Source organism: Coregonus lavaretus (genome assembly GCF_964263955.1).
Source record: "Coregonus lavaretus genome assembly, chromosome: 23".
Taxonomy (NCBI): Eukaryota; Metazoa; Chordata; class Actinopteri; order Salmoniformes; family Salmonidae; genus Coregonus; species Coregonus lavaretus.
In genome coordinates this window covers 9894949-9912763 of record NC_140010.1, presented here as the reverse complement: position 1 = coordinate 9912763, position 17815 = coordinate 9894949, and the positions used below count along the sequence as shown (strand labels likewise).

Genomic DNA, 17815 nt, shown 5'->3' with positions numbered 1-17815 from the left:
GCAGTCATAGTAGCAAGATCCTTAGCTTAGGTTCTGGAGAGCACAAATCTACTAACTATATACTTCCCCCTTTTTTAAATAAGCCAAAATGAGGTGCATAGTAATTACCAAAAAAAAGACATCAAGCAATCATCAATTAATCAATCAGATGGTTGAATACCCTCATCATCGACATGGAGAAACACAGAGACAGACGCCTGACAGCAGACAGATCAATGACGAGATCAGAGACAAGCATTATGTTAATCATATACATTTATATTGAATCCATGTAGTAGTACAAAATACAGAAAACATTTTGATTGTGAAGATCAGAGGTCACAGAGAAAATTACAACACATAGTTACTGTCCAACTCAGGCACATGATAAAAGCATGCTGCATTTACCATAGTTACAGAAAGAAACATAAATATATACCCTGAACATTTTGAGTGTTCCACCCAAACTCTTATTGCATTGACTCTCCATAACGTAACAACAGACTAACATGTGATTCATGCAAATAACAGAATTGTGAAGTTCGCTTTAGTCGGAAGGCTGCAATCTGAACTAACTGACTATGGATTACTGTGTATGGCATATAGCTAGATCCTAGGGGTTTCCCAGACTACATGGAAAAACTCCTTGCCCTACTTATAGGAACAGTACTGATAAAATACAACTGAATAAGTGTTTGAATGGTAAACACTCCATTGTCAAGGCCTTGCCTATCATCCCAACCTGCACAGGGGACCTTCAGTGCAGGGTCTGGTTTCCCTGACAGTCATGGGAGCAGAACCAGGAGTTCTCCCGACCATGTAACCTGCCCAGGACTATTTCCTGCTCAGGTCACATGGTCAGTTCCTGGCCCTAAGCATTCCAATTGGTCCTGCATGGCTCAGTTGGTAGAGCACGGTGCTTGTAACGGCAGGATTGTGGGTTCGACTCCTGGGCCACCAACACGTAAAATGTATGCACGGATTACTGTTAAGTCGCTTTGGATAAAAGCGTCTGCTAAATGGCATATATTATAACCACTTAGCCAACTAGTGTCCATTGATAAGAGCGTAGTGGAATAGGGCCATCTTAAAAACATCTCTCACCATGGAGCCAGTTCTATGCCATGTGTGGCACTAGCGAGGTACAGACCAAGACACACACACGACATCTTGGTTTGTCAGTCATGTATGCATCTCAGTCTACATTGTTACATATGTTCTGGACCACTCTATTGAACTCCATTGGTTGGTCAGCATATACATGGTGAGACGCATCATCTATCATCTGAAGAGAGAGACAGACAGGAATGATCACATGGGTATTGTATTATGTGTTGTTGTATGATATGTTTTATCCTCTAAATCTGTACGTCTTTAAGACCTCAAAACTGATATGAAATAAGATAAATCCCCCTCCCACTCACCACAGTGTGTGTGGCCGTCTGGACCCTGATCTGGGCCACCTTGTCCCCCGAGGCGCTGTCCACCCAGGAGCGTGAACCGTATAGCATGGTAAGGGGCATGGAGGGGGGCAGCAGGTGTACCCGCTGCAGCATGGGCCTCTTGGCCCAGCCCAGGGACTCTGACATGGCCCTGAAGCCTACCTCCCCACTGGGGATAGAGGGAAGAGAAGGAGGACAAAGAGAGGATTGAGAGGGACAGAGAGAAGAGGATCATGGACAGTGGGATAAAGCAAGAGGTTTGGGGAGAAATAAAATGTTTTGTCATTCAGAGTCAGGGGCAAATGTAGGCCAGTAAAGTAAGGCCATGTCCCTATGGGCTCAGGAGAATGTGAACGCAGTATGCAGTTTAATAGTGGTGATATGTAATGCAAGCCAAGGAGTGACTCTACGTACCTAGGGGTCTGAGCATTACAGTGGTAGATGTACTCTGTCATGGTATCATCATCAAACAAGTCCTCAAATTTCCTCTTGAAGTCTGGACGGAATCTATTTACCAACCCTGGACCTGACAGAATTAAAGGAAAAGAGAAAACAAAGAGAACGATGGAGGTATTAATATAACACGAGAAAATTTAGAAAGCTTTGAATAAGCAATCTGAATGTGAATAAAGTGTCTCTCACCCCATGGACCTGCTGCTCTGATGACAGCCAGAGGGTTGAACAGAGAGACGACCGAGGCCACAGCCTTCACCCAGCGGGGAAGGGGCGGCCTCTTCACCACCTCTGGCCCCTGGCCCGCCGGGGTCTCCACCCCTGGCTGGGGGCTTTCAGGGAAACCCCACGGGTCCACCAGGATCAGGTGACGCACCCTAAAGAAGGGGAGACACAATCTAAGTTATCATTCCATTACTATAATAAAATTGGTCGTGGAGTTTTTCCTGACCAGGAATCATGGTCCTAATGATTACTAATAAATTGCATTGTAGATTGATTTTTTAACTATCACCGTACATAAGGAGACATACTGTACGTCATCAATCATTAGCTTTAAGGCAATACCATCATAAATACTGTGACATCACCATGAGTGATCAAAAACATGGCCTCTCACCTAGAAGGGTGCTGGATGGCATAAGACGTTGCCAGGTATCCCCCCAGACTGTGTCCCAGTAAAATCATGTTCTCCAGGCCTACAGACTCCCTCCACCGCTCCATGGAGTTGACAAACTGCTCCTCGGCCAGGGCAGCGTCTGTTGGGAAGGGGGGTCGGGAGCTCCGGCCGAACCCCAGGAGGTCGAAGGCGTAGACTGGCCGAGAGTGACTCAGAGCATCCAGGTTACGAATCCACAGACCCACTCCTCCTCCAAACCCATGGACCATCACCAGAGGAGTCTTCTTTGGGGCTATGGGAGGGAGGACATAGAAAGAAAGACAGACAGGAAGAGAGAGAAGCAGACAGAGAGACAGACAGGAAGAGAGAGAAGCAGACAGAGAGACAGACAGGAAGAGAGAGAAGCAGACAGTGAGACAGACAGGAAGAGAGAGAAGCAGACAGCGAGACAGACAGGAAGAGAGAGAAGCAGACAGGAAGAGCGAGAAGCAGACAGGAAGAGCGAGAAGCAGACAGAGAGACAGACAGGAAGAGAGAGAAGCAGACAGCGAGACAGACAGGAAGAGAGAGAAACAGACAGGAAGAGAGAGAAGCAGACAGGAAGAGCGAGAAGCAGACAGCGAGACAGACAGGAAGAGCGAGAAGCAGCCAGCGAGACAGACAGGAAGAGAGAGAAGCAGACAGTGAGACAGACAGGAAGAGAGAGAAGCAGACAGAGAGACAGACAGGAAGAGAGAGAGAGAAGCAGACAGAGACAGACAGGAAGAGAGAGAGAGAAGCAGACAGAGAGACAGACAGAAAGAGAGAGAAGCAGACAGAGAGACAGACAAAGAGAGAAGCAGACAGAGAGACAGACAGGAAGAGAGAGAAGCAGACAGCGAGACAGACAGGAAGAGAGAGAAGCAGACAGGAAGAGCGAGAAGCAGACAGCGAGAGACAGGAAGAGCGAGAAGCAGACAGCGAGACAGACAGGAAGAGCGAGAAGCAGACAGAGAGACAGACAGGAAGAGAGAGAAGCAGACAGCGAGACAGACAGGAAGAGCGAGAAGCAGACAGACAGCGAGACAGACAGGAAGAGAGAGAAGCAGACAGAGAGACAGACAGGGACAGACAATATGTTAATACCAAGATAAAAGCTAGTTCATATGTCAAAAGCCTTGAGGGACAAGGAGAAGGAGAGGATGAAAGTACCTTGCTCAACAGGTTTGCGGGCAGTCTTGTTGGTCAACGTGAGGGTCCAGATCCTGTCCTGGTTGGGTAACGTGACAAACCTGGACCACACTTCATTCTGTATACCTGGGACACACACACACATACACACACACAGAGAAATAGGTCAGAGACAAGTGAAGTATTACTCAATAAAACAACAAGTCAACCATTTTGCTCCTATGAAAATATAGAAGTAGTAAGATTATTAGTTATTAACATGGTCTTACAGGAGAGGATCTTGGCCTCTGTGCTCTTCAGGAGGGACATGGAAGTCGGACGCCAGGAAGGCCACCAGCCCCACCCTGAGTATGGCCTGGATGGAAAGATAAGAGAGAGATGATAAACAATGTGTTACTATAGCTGTCAGGAACATAAACACTGTACTATGACACTAATGACATGATCACTACAGTGCAGAGACACAGAGTAGGGTAAAGGTCTAAGAGTCAGCCTATCAAACACACCTGAAGCTAGGACCCCTTGAGGGACCTCAGACACATTTATACAGCCAGGAGTTCTCACCACGTGACCTGACCAGGGAAAACTCCTGACCCTATAATTATAAAGCAGCTGACACAGGAGGGGGCCGTTTTACAGCGATGCAGGGGCCATGATGAAAAGTGCTGTGTCACTCACTGTTACTGGCTGCCCCCACACAGCGTCGCTGCTGCGCTGCGCTGCACTGCTCTTCAATGAACACAGAGCGACCCTACATTGTAGTCTACGTTGATGTTATGTAGCCTAGTCTCAATGTCATAGTCGGCCAGCCACCATCATAACAACAAAAGTTGTTTTGACAGACATTAGATAGTCAGACCATTTAAAGGTGGTATAACATTAACACATCAAAAGATTATGAAAACAGTAGGCTATGTCTGGAAGGATAGTTAAACCACATGAGTTACAACTTACTCTGTCTCAGTTTCGTTTTGCATTGGCGCTACTGTGGGATCCATAGCATGACATACTCCGATAACGATACACAAGCTGTAGCCTACCAAATGTCCAAAATTATTAGGGTTTTCCTCTGTTTGAGATTGCGTCTCGAGTACAACGCCAAACATCCGTGTTTTGTAACACGAACATTCCTAAGTCAGCTGATCCAGAAGTGGGTGGGGTTTCATCCCACAGACGTTATGATTCGTTAAACTGGCTGTCATTTATCTGCATTGTTCATTATGATCAGCTTCGTCGGCCTTCTTGCCGATCGTCGATATACGTAGGCTCGTTATAAAAACCTTTTGACCATCACTGGTTTGGAAGCTGATGTGGTGTATGACATAGAAATAAGAATGAATAGAACGGGCTTGGACCCTCTAACCAAATATTTTTTTATAACTAACGCAAGATAGACCAGAGTGAAAAAGAGAAAGAGTCCTTTTCAATGGGAGCAAATTAATCATAATTGGCAGAACAAGCAAGGAGGTAGATCCTATTGGCGCGTTCTAGCATTTATTTACATATTTTAGTTAGGGAACGCCTACTTTGTGAAGTGCGTGTGTGCAATAACTCAATTCAAATCAAATCAAATCAATGCAAATAGTCCGGGTAGCCATGATTAGCTGTTCAGGAGTCTTATGGCTTGGGGGCAGAAGCTGTTAAGAAGCCTTTTGGACCTAGACATCGCGCTCTTGTACCACTTCCCATGCGGTAGCAGAGAGAACAGTCTATGACTAGGGTGGCTGGAGTCTTTGATAATTTTTAGGGCCTTCCTCTGACACGGCCTGGTATAGAGGTCCTGGATGGCAGGAAGCTTGGCCCCAGTGATGTACTGGGCCATACGCACTACCCTCTCTAGTGCCTTGCGGTCGGAGGCAGAACAGTTGCCATACCAGGCGGTGATGCAACCAGTCAGGATGCTCTCGATGGTGCAGCTGTAGAACTTTTTGAGGATCTGAAGACCCATGCCAAATCTTTTCAGTCTCCTGAGGGGGAATAGGCTTTGTCGTGCCCTCTTCACGACTGTCTTGGTGTGTTTGGACCATAATAGTTTGTTGGTGATGTGGGCACCAAGGAACTTGAAGCTCTCAACCTGGGGGCGTGCTCAGTCCTCTTTTTTTTCCTGTAGTCCACAATCATCTCCTTTGCCTTGATCACGTTGAGGGAGAGGTTGTTATCCTGGCACCACACGGCCAGGTCTCTGACCTCCTCCCTATAGGCTGTCTCATCATTGTCGGTGATCAGGCCTACCACTGTTGTGTCGTCAGCAAACTTAATGATGGTGTTGGAGTCGTGCCTGGCCATGCAGTCATGGGTGAACAGGGAGTACAGGAGGGGACTGAGGACGCACCCAAGGGGCCCCCGTGTTGAGGGTCAGCGTGGCAGATGTGTTGTTACCTACCCTTACCAACTGGGGGCGGCCCGTCAGGAAGTCCAGGATCCAGTTGCAGAGGGAGGTGTTTAGTCCCAGGGTCCTTAGCCCTTGCACTCCTTCTCAACAATGCAGTTTTTTTTAAAACTGTGACAAAGGGTCAAGTCTACAAAACACAGTCCACTTTGTTTGTTACAGATTCTAGTTTTGGAAACAGAAAACTGTATGTAGATCAAATGTTTCATCGATGAGAAAATTTGCAGAATGTCGGCCAAAATCCATCTTGCTCCATCTTCTCCCACTGCCGGCCACTGGGCTTCCTCTCATCACCATATTTGGTAGTGGTGGAAACACCAACCGGATGCTTCACATTTATACATCCGTTGAACTATCTGGCTCATTGTTCTGTCTGTGCTCTAAGCCTGGAAATTTGATTGGTAAACTCATGGGTACACTCGCAATGGTTGTGATGGTCCTCTGTAGCTCAGCTGGTAGAGCACGGCGCTTGTAACGCCAAGGTAGTGGGTTTGATCCCTGGGACCACCCATACACAAAAAATGTATGCACGCATGACTGTAAGTCGCTTTGGATAAAAGCATCTGCTAAATGGCATATTATATTATGTAATAATTTCCATGTTAATGTAGATTGTTCATTCAAATGATGCTAACTGATGTGGCTCATGCAATGGCATGTATTTTTTGCAGGGGCGCAACTTTCAATGGAGACGGAGGGGACATTCTAAAATTGCATATTCTGCCTGCTGGATTTAAAAGCGGCTCGATTTAGGACTGCTCGGACACTACAGAGCATACATCGCTGGCGTATAGGACCAGCACCGGAGAGATGAACAGAGGCAGCTGCTCTCTGAGTTGCGCTTTTTCTCTTAGTTGTAAAAGCAAGCAGAGCAGAAACTGGCTGCTCTTTAGTTGACTGATCTAGCTGGCAAGGTAACTGCTGTATGTATTCCCAGTGCTGAGCTAGTAGAAACTGACATGTTACGTTAGCTAATGTTTCATCCCCTCTCGACTGAGCTAGTAGCTACCACAGCCAGTTTAGCTAAAGCTAGCCTCTAGCTATCTGTCAGGTAGCAGTATCAACAGCTGTTGTGTGTATGGAAATGTTTTGTAGCCTTTGTTTTTTCCCGCTTCAACAGAAGTAATTTGATGATGTATCATTAGCTAGAGCTAGCCAAAAGTTGGTTAACGTTAGCTAGCTAGCTCTCTAACTTTAGCTATTATTTTTGCTCAATCAAACTAGGCCTGATTCAAACAATGAAACCATCTGCCAAACGATTGAAGACCAATATTCTGATGTTTTTTCAGCACAATGTTAGTTTTTATTAGTAAGTATAGTAATGTAACGTTACTGATCTGTCAATTTCCCGAGCTAATGCCCTACTTTTCACACTGACACGATATAGACCGCTCTACAGGCTTCACTGTCATAGTGCACAGTCAGTACACAACACTATGCTCATCATGTTTTAGCAGGATCAGATGGTGACGGGTGTCCCTGCAGGGTCAGACAGCCAGGGAAGACCAGTCTACGGAGCTCAGTTGAATTTTGCAGTATATTATAACAATTAGTGAATGGCTATGAAGTTCCATCTTGAGTTGATGGGTAGGCTACAGTCTGGGATCTGGGAATAATGGTCATTTCAATTATTGAACCAGTGATTCTATTCATGGATAATATGATGTATAAATGTACACCAAGGTAATTCTTTGTCATGCCTCATCTGAGCAGGATCAGATGGTGACAGGGGTCTCATCAGGTTCAGCCAGGGAAGACCAGTCTGTGACAGCGCAGAGGTGAACTTTTTCCGATACAACACTTTATTCTCTCTGTACAGCAAACACTGGACAAGCAAGAAGCTTCAAAGATTAAACCTATTTTAAGGCAGTTTGACAAACCTCTGATTTCCTAAATGTAGCAAAGCTTGATAAAAATGTGAGGAAGACCTGGGAGACGCTATTGATGATGATAAATGGATACAGATATGTTAGAATGCCCAGTCATAAAATCTCAGACATAATTACTATCCATAGAATGTACTATATGCAAGTGAAACTGAATATAATGCACTCAGAAATTATTCCGCAAAAGGGGACATATTTGCATATGCTACGGTCTTCTGACGGCTGGCTGAGTTCTGGCAAAGAGTATGTCCTTTTATCTCAGCATCTCTACAGATTCTCCCTTCTCCCAGTTTTTGTTTGTTGTAAATGTTCATGCTGGAGACTGTTATCAGAAGAAACTGTGTACTAAAATTGCTGGGCCGCTCAGTCCTGGCCCTGGGGGTCTGCTGTACTGTTGTCACTCTGGCCTTGGCCTAACACACCTGAAACCAATAATGAATGTTTCACTAAGATCCTAAAGCTGAGTGGGGTGTGTTGGGTTGGGGCGCTACAGGGCCGTGGACCCCTAGGGGCAGGACGGGGTGACCCAGCTATATTGTGTGTAAGTAAAAAGAGCTCTACAGTACTATTAGGCCTATGGTATGAATTATATGGAGGGTGTGCTGTTTCTGTGTGCTAATGTGTAGATGTATGTGGGGTTCCATTCAACTTTTGTTTTCCAAACCTTTCCCTTGAGACATAAAAAAAAAAAAGAAATGGGAAGGAAGCTGTGTTGGGGAGAGAGTTGAGTTATTGACTAGACTGGTGGGGATCGGGCATGCAGGTGGCCCGGGCTGGCTGGGCGGTCTGGCTGAAATTTGATATAGAGGATGTCTTAACAAAGAAAATCAAAAGTTAAGTCTTTGTACTTTATTTGTAAGAGTTGTTCATTTGTTAGACCATTGGTTAAAGGTGCAACATAATATTTATTATTTAATTATCATTGATCTAGTGATTTAGTGTGTATGTTATCGTGTGTGTGTATGCATGTGTCTGTGCCTGTGTTTGTGTCTCTTCACAGTCCCCGCTGTTCCATAAGGTGTATTTTTATCTGTTTTCTTAATCTAATTTTACTGCTTGCATCAGTTACTTGACATGGAATAGAGTTCCATGTAGTCATGGCTCTATGTAGGACTGTGTGCCTTCCAGAGTCTGTTCTGGACTTGGGGACTGTGAAGAGACTCTGGTGGCATGTCTTGTGGGGTATGCATGGGTGCATTCAACATGTCAATACCTCTCACAAATACAAGTAGTGATGAAGTCAATCTCTCCTCCACTTTGAGCCAGGAGAGATTGACATGCATGTCATTAATGTTAGCTCTCTGTGTACATCCAAAGGCCAGCCGTGCTGCCCTATTCTGAGCCAATTGCAATTTTCCTAAGTCCCTCTTTGTGGCACCTGACCACACGACTGAACAGTAGTCCAGGTGCAACAAAACTAGGGCCTGTAGGACCTGCCTTGTTGATAGTACTGTTAAGAAGGCAGAGTAGCACTTTATTATGGACAGACTTCTCCCCATGTTTTGACCATGACAGTTTACAATCCATGGTTACTCCAAGCAGTTTAGTCACCTCAACTTGCTCAATTTCCACATTATTCTTTACAAGATTTAGCTGAGGTTTAGGGTTTAGTGAATGATTTGTCCCAAATACAATGCTTCTAGTTTTTGAAATATTTAACACTAACTTATTCCTTGCCACCCATTCTGAAACTAACTAGCTCTTTGTTAAGTGTTGCAGTCATTACAGTCGCTGTAGTAGCTGACGTGTATAGTGTTGAGTCATCCGCATACATAGACACACTGGCTTTACTCAAAGCCTGGCATGTCGTTAGTAAAGATTGAAAAAAGTAAGTGGCCTAGACAGCTTCCCTGGGGAATTCCTGATTCTCCCTGGATTATGTTGGAGAGGCTTCCAGTAAAGAACACACTCTGTGTTCTGTTAGACAGGTAACTCTTTATTCACAATATAGCAGCGGGTGTAAAGCCATAAGACACAAGTTTTTCCAGCAGCAGACTAAGATCGATAATGGCAAAAGTCGCACTGAAGTCTAACAAAACAGCCCCCACAATCTTTTTATCATACATTTCTCTCAGCCAATCATCAGTCATTTGTGAGTGCTGTGCTTGTTGAATGTCCTTCCCTATAAGTGTGCTGAAAGTCTGTTGTCAATTTGTTTACTGTAAAATAGCATTGTATCTGGTCAAACACCATTTTTTACTGAGGGTTGGTAACCGGCTGATTGGTCGGCTATTTGAGCCAGTAAAGGGGGCTTTACTATTCTTAGGTAGCGGAATGACTTGTGCTTCCCTCCAGGCCTGAGGGCACACACTTTCTAGTAGGCTTAATTGAAGATATGGCAAATAGAAGTGGCAATATAGTCCGCTATTATCCTCAGTCATTTTCCATCCAAGTTGTCAGACCCCGGTGGCTTGTCATTGTTGATAGACCATTTTTTCACCTCTTCCACACTCACTTTACGGGATTCAAAATTACAATGCTTATCTTACATAATTTGGTCAGATATACTTGGATGTGTAGTGTCAGCGTTTGTTGCTGGCAGGTCATGTCTAAATTTGATCATCTTGCCAATGAAAAAATAATTAAAGTAGTTGGCAATATCAGTGGGGTTTGTGATGAATGAGCCATCTGATTCAATTAATGATGGAGCTAAGTTTGCCTTTTTGCCCAAAGTTTAGTTTAAGGTGCTCCAAAGCTTTCTATTATCATTCTTTATATAATTTATCTTTGTTTCATAGTATAGTTTCTAGTGAGATCCTATTGGCGCGTTCTAGCATTTATTTGCATATTTCCGTTAGGGAACGCCTACTCTGTGAAGTGTGCGTGTGCAATAATTTTTATACACTGAACAAAAGTATAAACGCAACATGTTAAGTGTTGGTCCCATGTTTCATAAGCGGAAATAAAAGATCCCAGAAATGTTCCATATCCAGCTTATTTCTCTCAAATGGTGTGCACAAATTTGTTTACATCTCTGTTAGTGAGCATTTCTCCTTTGCCAAGATAATCCATCCACCTGACAGGTGTGGCATATCAAGACGCTGATCAAACACCATGATCATTACACAGGTGCACCTTGTGCTTGGGACAATAAAAGGCCACTCTAAAATGTGCAGTTTTGTCACACAACACAATGCCACATATGTCTCAAGTTTTGAGGGAGCGTGCAATTGGTATGCTGACTGCAGGAATGTCCACCAGAGCTGTTGCCAAATAATTTAAAGTTCATAATCTGCCTCCAATGTCGTTTTAGAGAATTTGGCAGTATGTCCAACCGGCCTCACAACCACAGGCCACGTGTAATCATGTCAGCCCAGGACCTCCACATCCGACTTCTTCACCTGCGGGATCATCTGAGACCAGCTTCCCGGACAGCTGAGGAAACTGTGGGTTTGCACAACCGAAGAATTTATGCGCAAACTGTCAGAAACCGTCTAAGGAAAGCTCATCTGCTTTCTAGTCGTCCTCACCAGGGTCTTGACCTGACTGCAGTTCGGAGTCATAACCGACTTCAGTGGGCAAATGCTGACCTTCCATGGCCACTGGCACGCTGGAGAAGTGTGCTCTTCACGGATCAATTCTGGTTTCAACTGTACCGGGCAGATGGCAGACAGCATGTATGGCGTCGTGTGAGCAAGCAGTTTGCCGATGTCAACGTTGTGCCCATGGTGGCAGTGGGGTTATGGTATTGGCAGTGTTAGGTTCTGAACAAAGGTTACTCTCCCGAGTGGCGCAGTGGTCTAAGGCACTGTATCGCAGTGCTAGCTGTGCTACTAGAGATCCTGGTTCGAATCCAGGCTCTGTCGTAGCCGGCTGCGACCGGGAGACCCATGGGGCGGTGCACAATTGGCCCAGCGTCATCCAGGGTAGGGGAGGGAATGGCCGGCAGGGATGAAGCTCAGTTGGTGGAGCATGGTGTTTGCAACGCCAGGGTTGTGGGTTCGACTCCCACGGGGGGCCAGTATGAAATAAAAATGTTTTTAAAAAATGTATGCACTCACTAACTGTAAGTCGCTCTGGATAAGAGTGTCTGCTAAATGACTAAAAATAAAAATAGATTACAAAAATTACAAATGAAAATAAAAAAAATACAGAGTAAAAACTCACGGACAACTAGAAAATGCTCAAACCAAGTTTATTCACCCACTGGGTCATACAGGTGCAAAGAAAAATACATGTTTACACAAGCACATATATTTACACTCTCCAACTAGGCGGAGTCAACTCCTTGCACATCTAGACAGCCAATACATCTCTGTTGCTAGTCTGGAACTTAATTGGTTCTTCTCACTGGTGTAGTCATGGCCCTGCCTGATGCTAGAACCTTTGTGGGCGTGGAAGTATATGTGTGTGAAATAGGACAGTTCCTTCTCACTTCATCTGACCTGACCTCAGGCTGAATTCCTCGCTCCTCCCTAATCCACGCCTGTCCTACCTTATCAGTGACTGAAACCAGACTGTTGCCCTTTGCCTCCCTCCATAGGAGCCATGAGATTTAACAATAACATGTTTGACAGAATGTAAAATGTCTGCACTCCCCCTTGTCTCACTCAGTAACTTTCCATACACTTAGTTCTTAACCACCCTCCATTGACCCCAACATATACATTCCTTATACATGTAAAGTAATCAATAAGTTCTAGTATGGTAACATGAATAAGTATATTTCAAGCTAGAACCCAACAGCAGGCATAAACTATGAACAACGAACGCAATTGCATTTTATTTGAATGCACAGAGATACCGTGACGAGATCCTGAGGCCCATTGTCGTGCCATTCATCTGCTGCCATCACCTCATGTTTCAGCATGATAATGCACGGCACCATGTCGCAAGGATCTGTACACAATTCCTGGAAGCTGAAAATGTCAGAGTTCTTCCATGGCCTGCATACACACCAGACATGTCACCGATTGAGCAAGTTTGGGATGCTCTGGATCGACATGTACAACAGCGTTTTCCAGTTTCCGCCAATATCCAGCATCTTCGCACAGCCATTGAAGAGGAGTGGGACAACATTCCACACGCCACAATCAACAGCCAGGTCAACTCTATGCGAAGGACATGTGTCGCTCTGCATGAGGCAAATGGTGGTCACACCAGATACTGACTGGTTTTCTGATCCACACCCCTACTTTTTTTTTTTTACGTTTCTGTGACCAACAGATGCATTTCTGTATTCCCATTCATCTGAAATCCATAGATTAGGGCCTAATTTATTTATTTCAATTGACTGATTTCCTTATATGAGCTGTAACTCAGTAAAATCTTTGAATTTGTTGCATGTGGTGTTGATATTTGTGTTCAGTGTAGATACAATCTATGGCAATAACTAAATTCGCACTTGCGCTCCTTCTGAACAACACCATTTATTGAAACTTTGGCAAGGAATAAAGTTTACAAAACGCAGTCCACTCTGTTTGGTACAGATTGTAGTTTTGGAAACGGAAAACTGTATGGAGATCAACTGTATGATGAGAAAATTAGCAGAATGTCGGCCAAAATCCATCCTCTGATCACCATATTTGGTAGTGAGTGGAAACGCCAACCGGATGCTTCACATTTATACATGCAGTGAATTATCTGCCTCATTGTTCTATTAGCGCTATGGGTACACTCGCAATAACCGCGCCAGTCCACCCATTATGCCGGCTTCCACTAGTTACCACAGCCACAAAGTCCAAATTGGCTATATAAAAAAAAAAATTAGGGTAAGGCATAAAGTTAGCAGTGTGGTTAAGGTTAGGATTAGAGTTAGGTTTATAATACCATTTTTAGAAGAGAAATTGTAGAAATAGGCTGGGTTTATGACTTTGTGGCTGTGGTAACTAGTGACGACCCCCATTATGCCATCATTGACTTGAATGGGGACGCCCGTTCTATTCATTGTTATTTCTATGGTGTATGTATCAGGTAATCTGCGCATCAAATAAGTAGCCAATATAATGAGGACATATTATATTAACGCATTTTCATAACTGTTTGGGCCTTCCTTTGAGTCAGTATCAGTATGGACATGACTTGTGTTGTCAAGAGAAGCATTAGTTCACAGTGCAAAGTTAGTAGCATTTAGGCTTAGCCTAAAATTAGCCTAAATCTGCTACATATTGTGTGTGTCCGCATACGGATATTCTCTAATGGACTTGCCAGAAGTTACTGCTTCCTGTCCATGTCAACAGCTTTGGCCTCTAACCCACACTGCAGCCCTCCAACATACATTTTAGTCATTTAACAGACGCTCTTATCCAGAGTGATTTACAGGAGCAATTAGGTTTAAATGCCTTGCTCAAGGGTACAAGTCGGCTCGGGATTCAAACCAGCATGCATGTACACACACACACACACACACACTAATGTTTATCTGTTGTTGTGACTCACTCACACCTGGTCCAAAGTCATACGTCTAAAATATCAGCTAGTTTCATTTTCAGTGTGTGTGTGTGTGTGTGGGAGGGGGGGGGGGGGGGCTGGCTGACTCAGCTTTGACTGAGTAATAGTGAGGCGAGTATCATGCTGATTATAACGTGATATGAGGCCCACCTTCCACCCATCATCACACACGAACACACACAAATCTATTAGCCACTTACCTGTGTGGGTGGGGGGTATACAGCTCCAATAACAACATCTGGTGGAGAACCAATTCATGTCTTTCCTCCTGCCCACACACACAGCAGGTTGTTTTAGGTGCGCTTGACTGGCCAACTGCACCATGGGCATTTACCCCGTTTCACTTTCAAGAGCGTGAAGGTACACGTCATCTCTCTTCCGCTTTCTCTCTGACACACACACACACGTACACACACGTGCACACACACACACCATAACACCACTCAATTGAGAGGACCTAGTGAAGACAAATATAATGTTTTTGCACATTTTATTACAAACATGTTCAGCCGTATAAAGCATACATTAATACCATAACAACAGTGAATGGTGGCAAAGCAACAAATATTTACCCCAAAGACCTCAGGACATTATAAAGAACAACTGACCAGCAGACTTCTCCTTACTCTCTCTCACACATATATACACACACACATAATATTAGGCTATAGCCTATTGTCTTTGTTAGCTGGAGTGCAGACTAGATGATTCTGACTCTGTTGTCGTGGACGTCATGGCGCCTGTTCGTCTACGCGGGAGAATCTTCAGGCTGGAGGTGCGGGTAAGTGTGAGGGCGCGGCGAGCAGAACTCTTGAACCCCACTCCCAGGAAGGCATAGAGCAGCGGATTCAAGCAGCAGTGAGCATACGCCATTGGTTCAGACACCGCTAACCACACCCCCAGGCCTGACTCCAGCGTACAGCCACGAGGGATCAGCTCCAAGCGGAGGAGCGCATCCACGGCGATGCCAATGCAGTACGGCAGCCAGCAGAGGAAGAAACAGAGAACCAGAGCCACAGTGGTCCGCACCGCCCTCCTCTTCTGCCTCTGACCCCCCAACGGCCCCCGGGTCAGCCTGGACACGATCACGCAGTAACACACCAGCAGCACCAGGCCCGGCACCACCAGCCCCACCAGCACCGTCTGCAGGTGGAACAGGGACACCCACAGTGGGGCGTTCTCCGGCGGGTAGAGCCTCGTGCACACCATCTCCCCCTCCCCTGCCTCCTGGGTCCGAGCGAACACCATGTCTGGGATGGCCAGGAGACCAGCAGGCAGCCAGGCGCCAGCGTACACCAGCCTGCATGCCAGCAGCTGCCGGGTGTGTGTGGTGCTGGTTTCTGTGGCTTTGACTACTGCAAGGTAGCGGTCCAGACTGATGAAGGCCAGGATCAGCACACTGCCGTACAGGTTCACTGTGTAGATGACGTGCACGCCCACGCACATGACCGCTCCGACGCGCCAGTCCCCGAGTGCAGCGTCCACAGCCCAGAAGGGCAGTGCCAGAACGAAGAGCAGGTCTGCAGCGGAGAGATGCAGCCGGTAGCGGTCCGTTAGACTGAGCCGGGCCTTCCGCTGGCAGCCCAGTACGAACACCACCAGGCCGTTCCCAGTGATCCCCAGGGTGAAGATGAAACCGTACACCACCGGGAGGAAGACACGCTGCACGCTGGGGCTCAGCAGCTCACGGTCACACGGCTCCTCAAATCCAGTGCCGAAATCACCCAAGCCAGAACCAAAACCGGAACTCGTGTCATTGTAGTCATAATCCGATTCTGTTATCACAAAGTGCTTCAGAGAGAGGAAGAAAGAGAGGATAATTGAGCAAACGTGCAAATACATGTGCAAAACTCTAAGAACAGATTCTACAATCTGATAAGTGAATAACATGATAACTGAGATAAATGTTACAGTAAAGTCCCATAAAAGTTTGTTAACATGGTCTAAATACTGAATGAAACCGTACCTCATAATAGGACATGATGGAGCCAGCTTACTCTCTGTCTCTCTGTTCTTTCCAGCCCTTTTCTCTTTTTCTTCTCAGAGTGGAGAATAGTTTTGTACCCGGTGAGGTTAAATAGCCGTGCCAACACCGCTCCCTCACTTGCTCCGCCCCCAACACACACACACACATACACACATCTGTGTCCCGCGGAAATGCTTTTCCTGTTTTCGAGGTGTCAGGTGCTGAAAGTGGCTCTGTCACAGGATATTGAGTGTGTGTTTGTGTTTGTGTGTGTGTGTGCGTGTGTGTGCCTTTGTTTATTGTTTAGGCTCCTTTTCATCAAATCTGTGAGAATAATATTGTTTGTAATAGCATGATGATATAACACTGTTGTCTAATTGACAGTCTACCAAAGTAAAGAGGAAACGTTATAAACACATTCTCACTGTGCAGCTGTAGTGCGTGTCTACTGTGTATGTATATGGGGGTACAGCTGCACTGTGTATGTGTGCGTGTGTGCGTGTGTGCATGTGTTTGTGTCTCTGTGTAAGAGAGAGAAATAGAGAGAGAGAAATAAAGAACTGTTTTGGTGTTGCACCTCTTAGTCCCTTTTACACAGAGCTGAACAGTCCTGCATGAGTAGCTGGAGTTTCGGCTCTGTGAGAGAATTCTCACACGTGCGTATTCTGATATGAAATGGTTATGATTGTGTGTGAGATATATTGTGCTCAAGAATGTCAGATGCTTATCTACTCCCATTCTCTGTTCAGTAAACGAACAGTGTGTCTTATAACCCTGTCGCCTCTCAGTGCGCCAGTCTATGCGCCACATGCTCAACTACAGATTGGTGCGAGATCTGGAGGCGTAGGGTGCCATTGCTGCATTCTGGGTGCTCAGTGTACCCACAGCCGGTGTGTGAATTGTCTACAGCAAGGATCATCAACTAGCTTCAGCCACGGGCCGATTATTTATTGAGTGGATGGTAGGGGGGCGGAATATAAGTACAGATAATTTGTAGACTACAAATTGACCTCAGGAATCCCAAACAGATGTAATATTTGACTAAAACATAATCATTTAAAACATTGCCTACATTTGTATACAATCACGTCTCTCTTTATTTTGCATGGGAATACTTAGGAACAGATTTTCAAAATTAAAATCACTTGGAACTGATTTCCTGGTGTTTTTATAGTCTTTTATGTCTAACAATGAAAATTGTACAAAAATAATAATATACACCAGTGCTTCTCAATTATTTTCTGTTACGCCCTCCCTAGGAAGAAGTAAACATTTCGCGCCCCCCAACTCTCCGCCACGACTGTAAATAGTATAATTTGTCTATCAAATTGTTATAAGTACACCTCTGCATAACATTGTATCCTAATTAACATTAAAGAAAAAAAAAAAAAAAAAAATAAAGAAATATAGATCAACTTACAACTGTCAGTAGCTGAGTGTAGATGCGGTGAGGAATCAAGCGCAGGAAACACGGGCGTTCGTCAACAGACTTTAGTAACAAAAATAACAGCACCAAACAGG

At 45.2% G+C, this 17815-nt stretch overlaps 2 protein-coding genes across 2 annotated transcripts; both read right to left on the bottom strand.

The window, feature by feature from the left end:
- Window positions 1–237: 237 nt before the first annotated feature.
- LOC311098767 ((Lyso)-N-acylphosphatidylethanolamine lipase-like) lies at window positions 238–4800 on the bottom strand. Its single transcript, XM_084139331.1, has 8 exons — window positions 4618–4800; window positions 3933–4018; window positions 3685–3789; window positions 2494–2785; window positions 2064–2251; window positions 1836–1947; window positions 1404–1590; window positions 238–1264 (listed from the first exon to the last, which is right to left on the bottom strand). Exons 1-8 carry the CDS (start codon window positions 4767–4769, stop codon window positions 1175–1177), a joined length of 1212 nt encoding a protein of 403 aa, XP_083995457.1. The 5' UTR covers window positions 4770–4800; the 3' UTR covers window positions 238–1174.
- Window positions 4801–14811: 10011 nt separating this feature from the next.
- On the bottom strand, window positions 14812–16375 carry LOC311098617 (C-X-C chemokine receptor type 4-like). The gene is made up of 2 exons (XM_084139149.1): window positions 16295–16375; window positions 14812–16119 (listed from the first exon to the last, which is right to left on the bottom strand). Exons 1-2 carry the CDS (start codon window positions 16307–16309, stop codon window positions 15013–15015), a joined length of 1122 nt encoding a protein of 373 aa, XP_083995275.1. The 5' UTR covers window positions 16310–16375; the 3' UTR covers window positions 14812–15012.
- Window positions 16376–17815: the final 1440 nt, after the last annotated feature.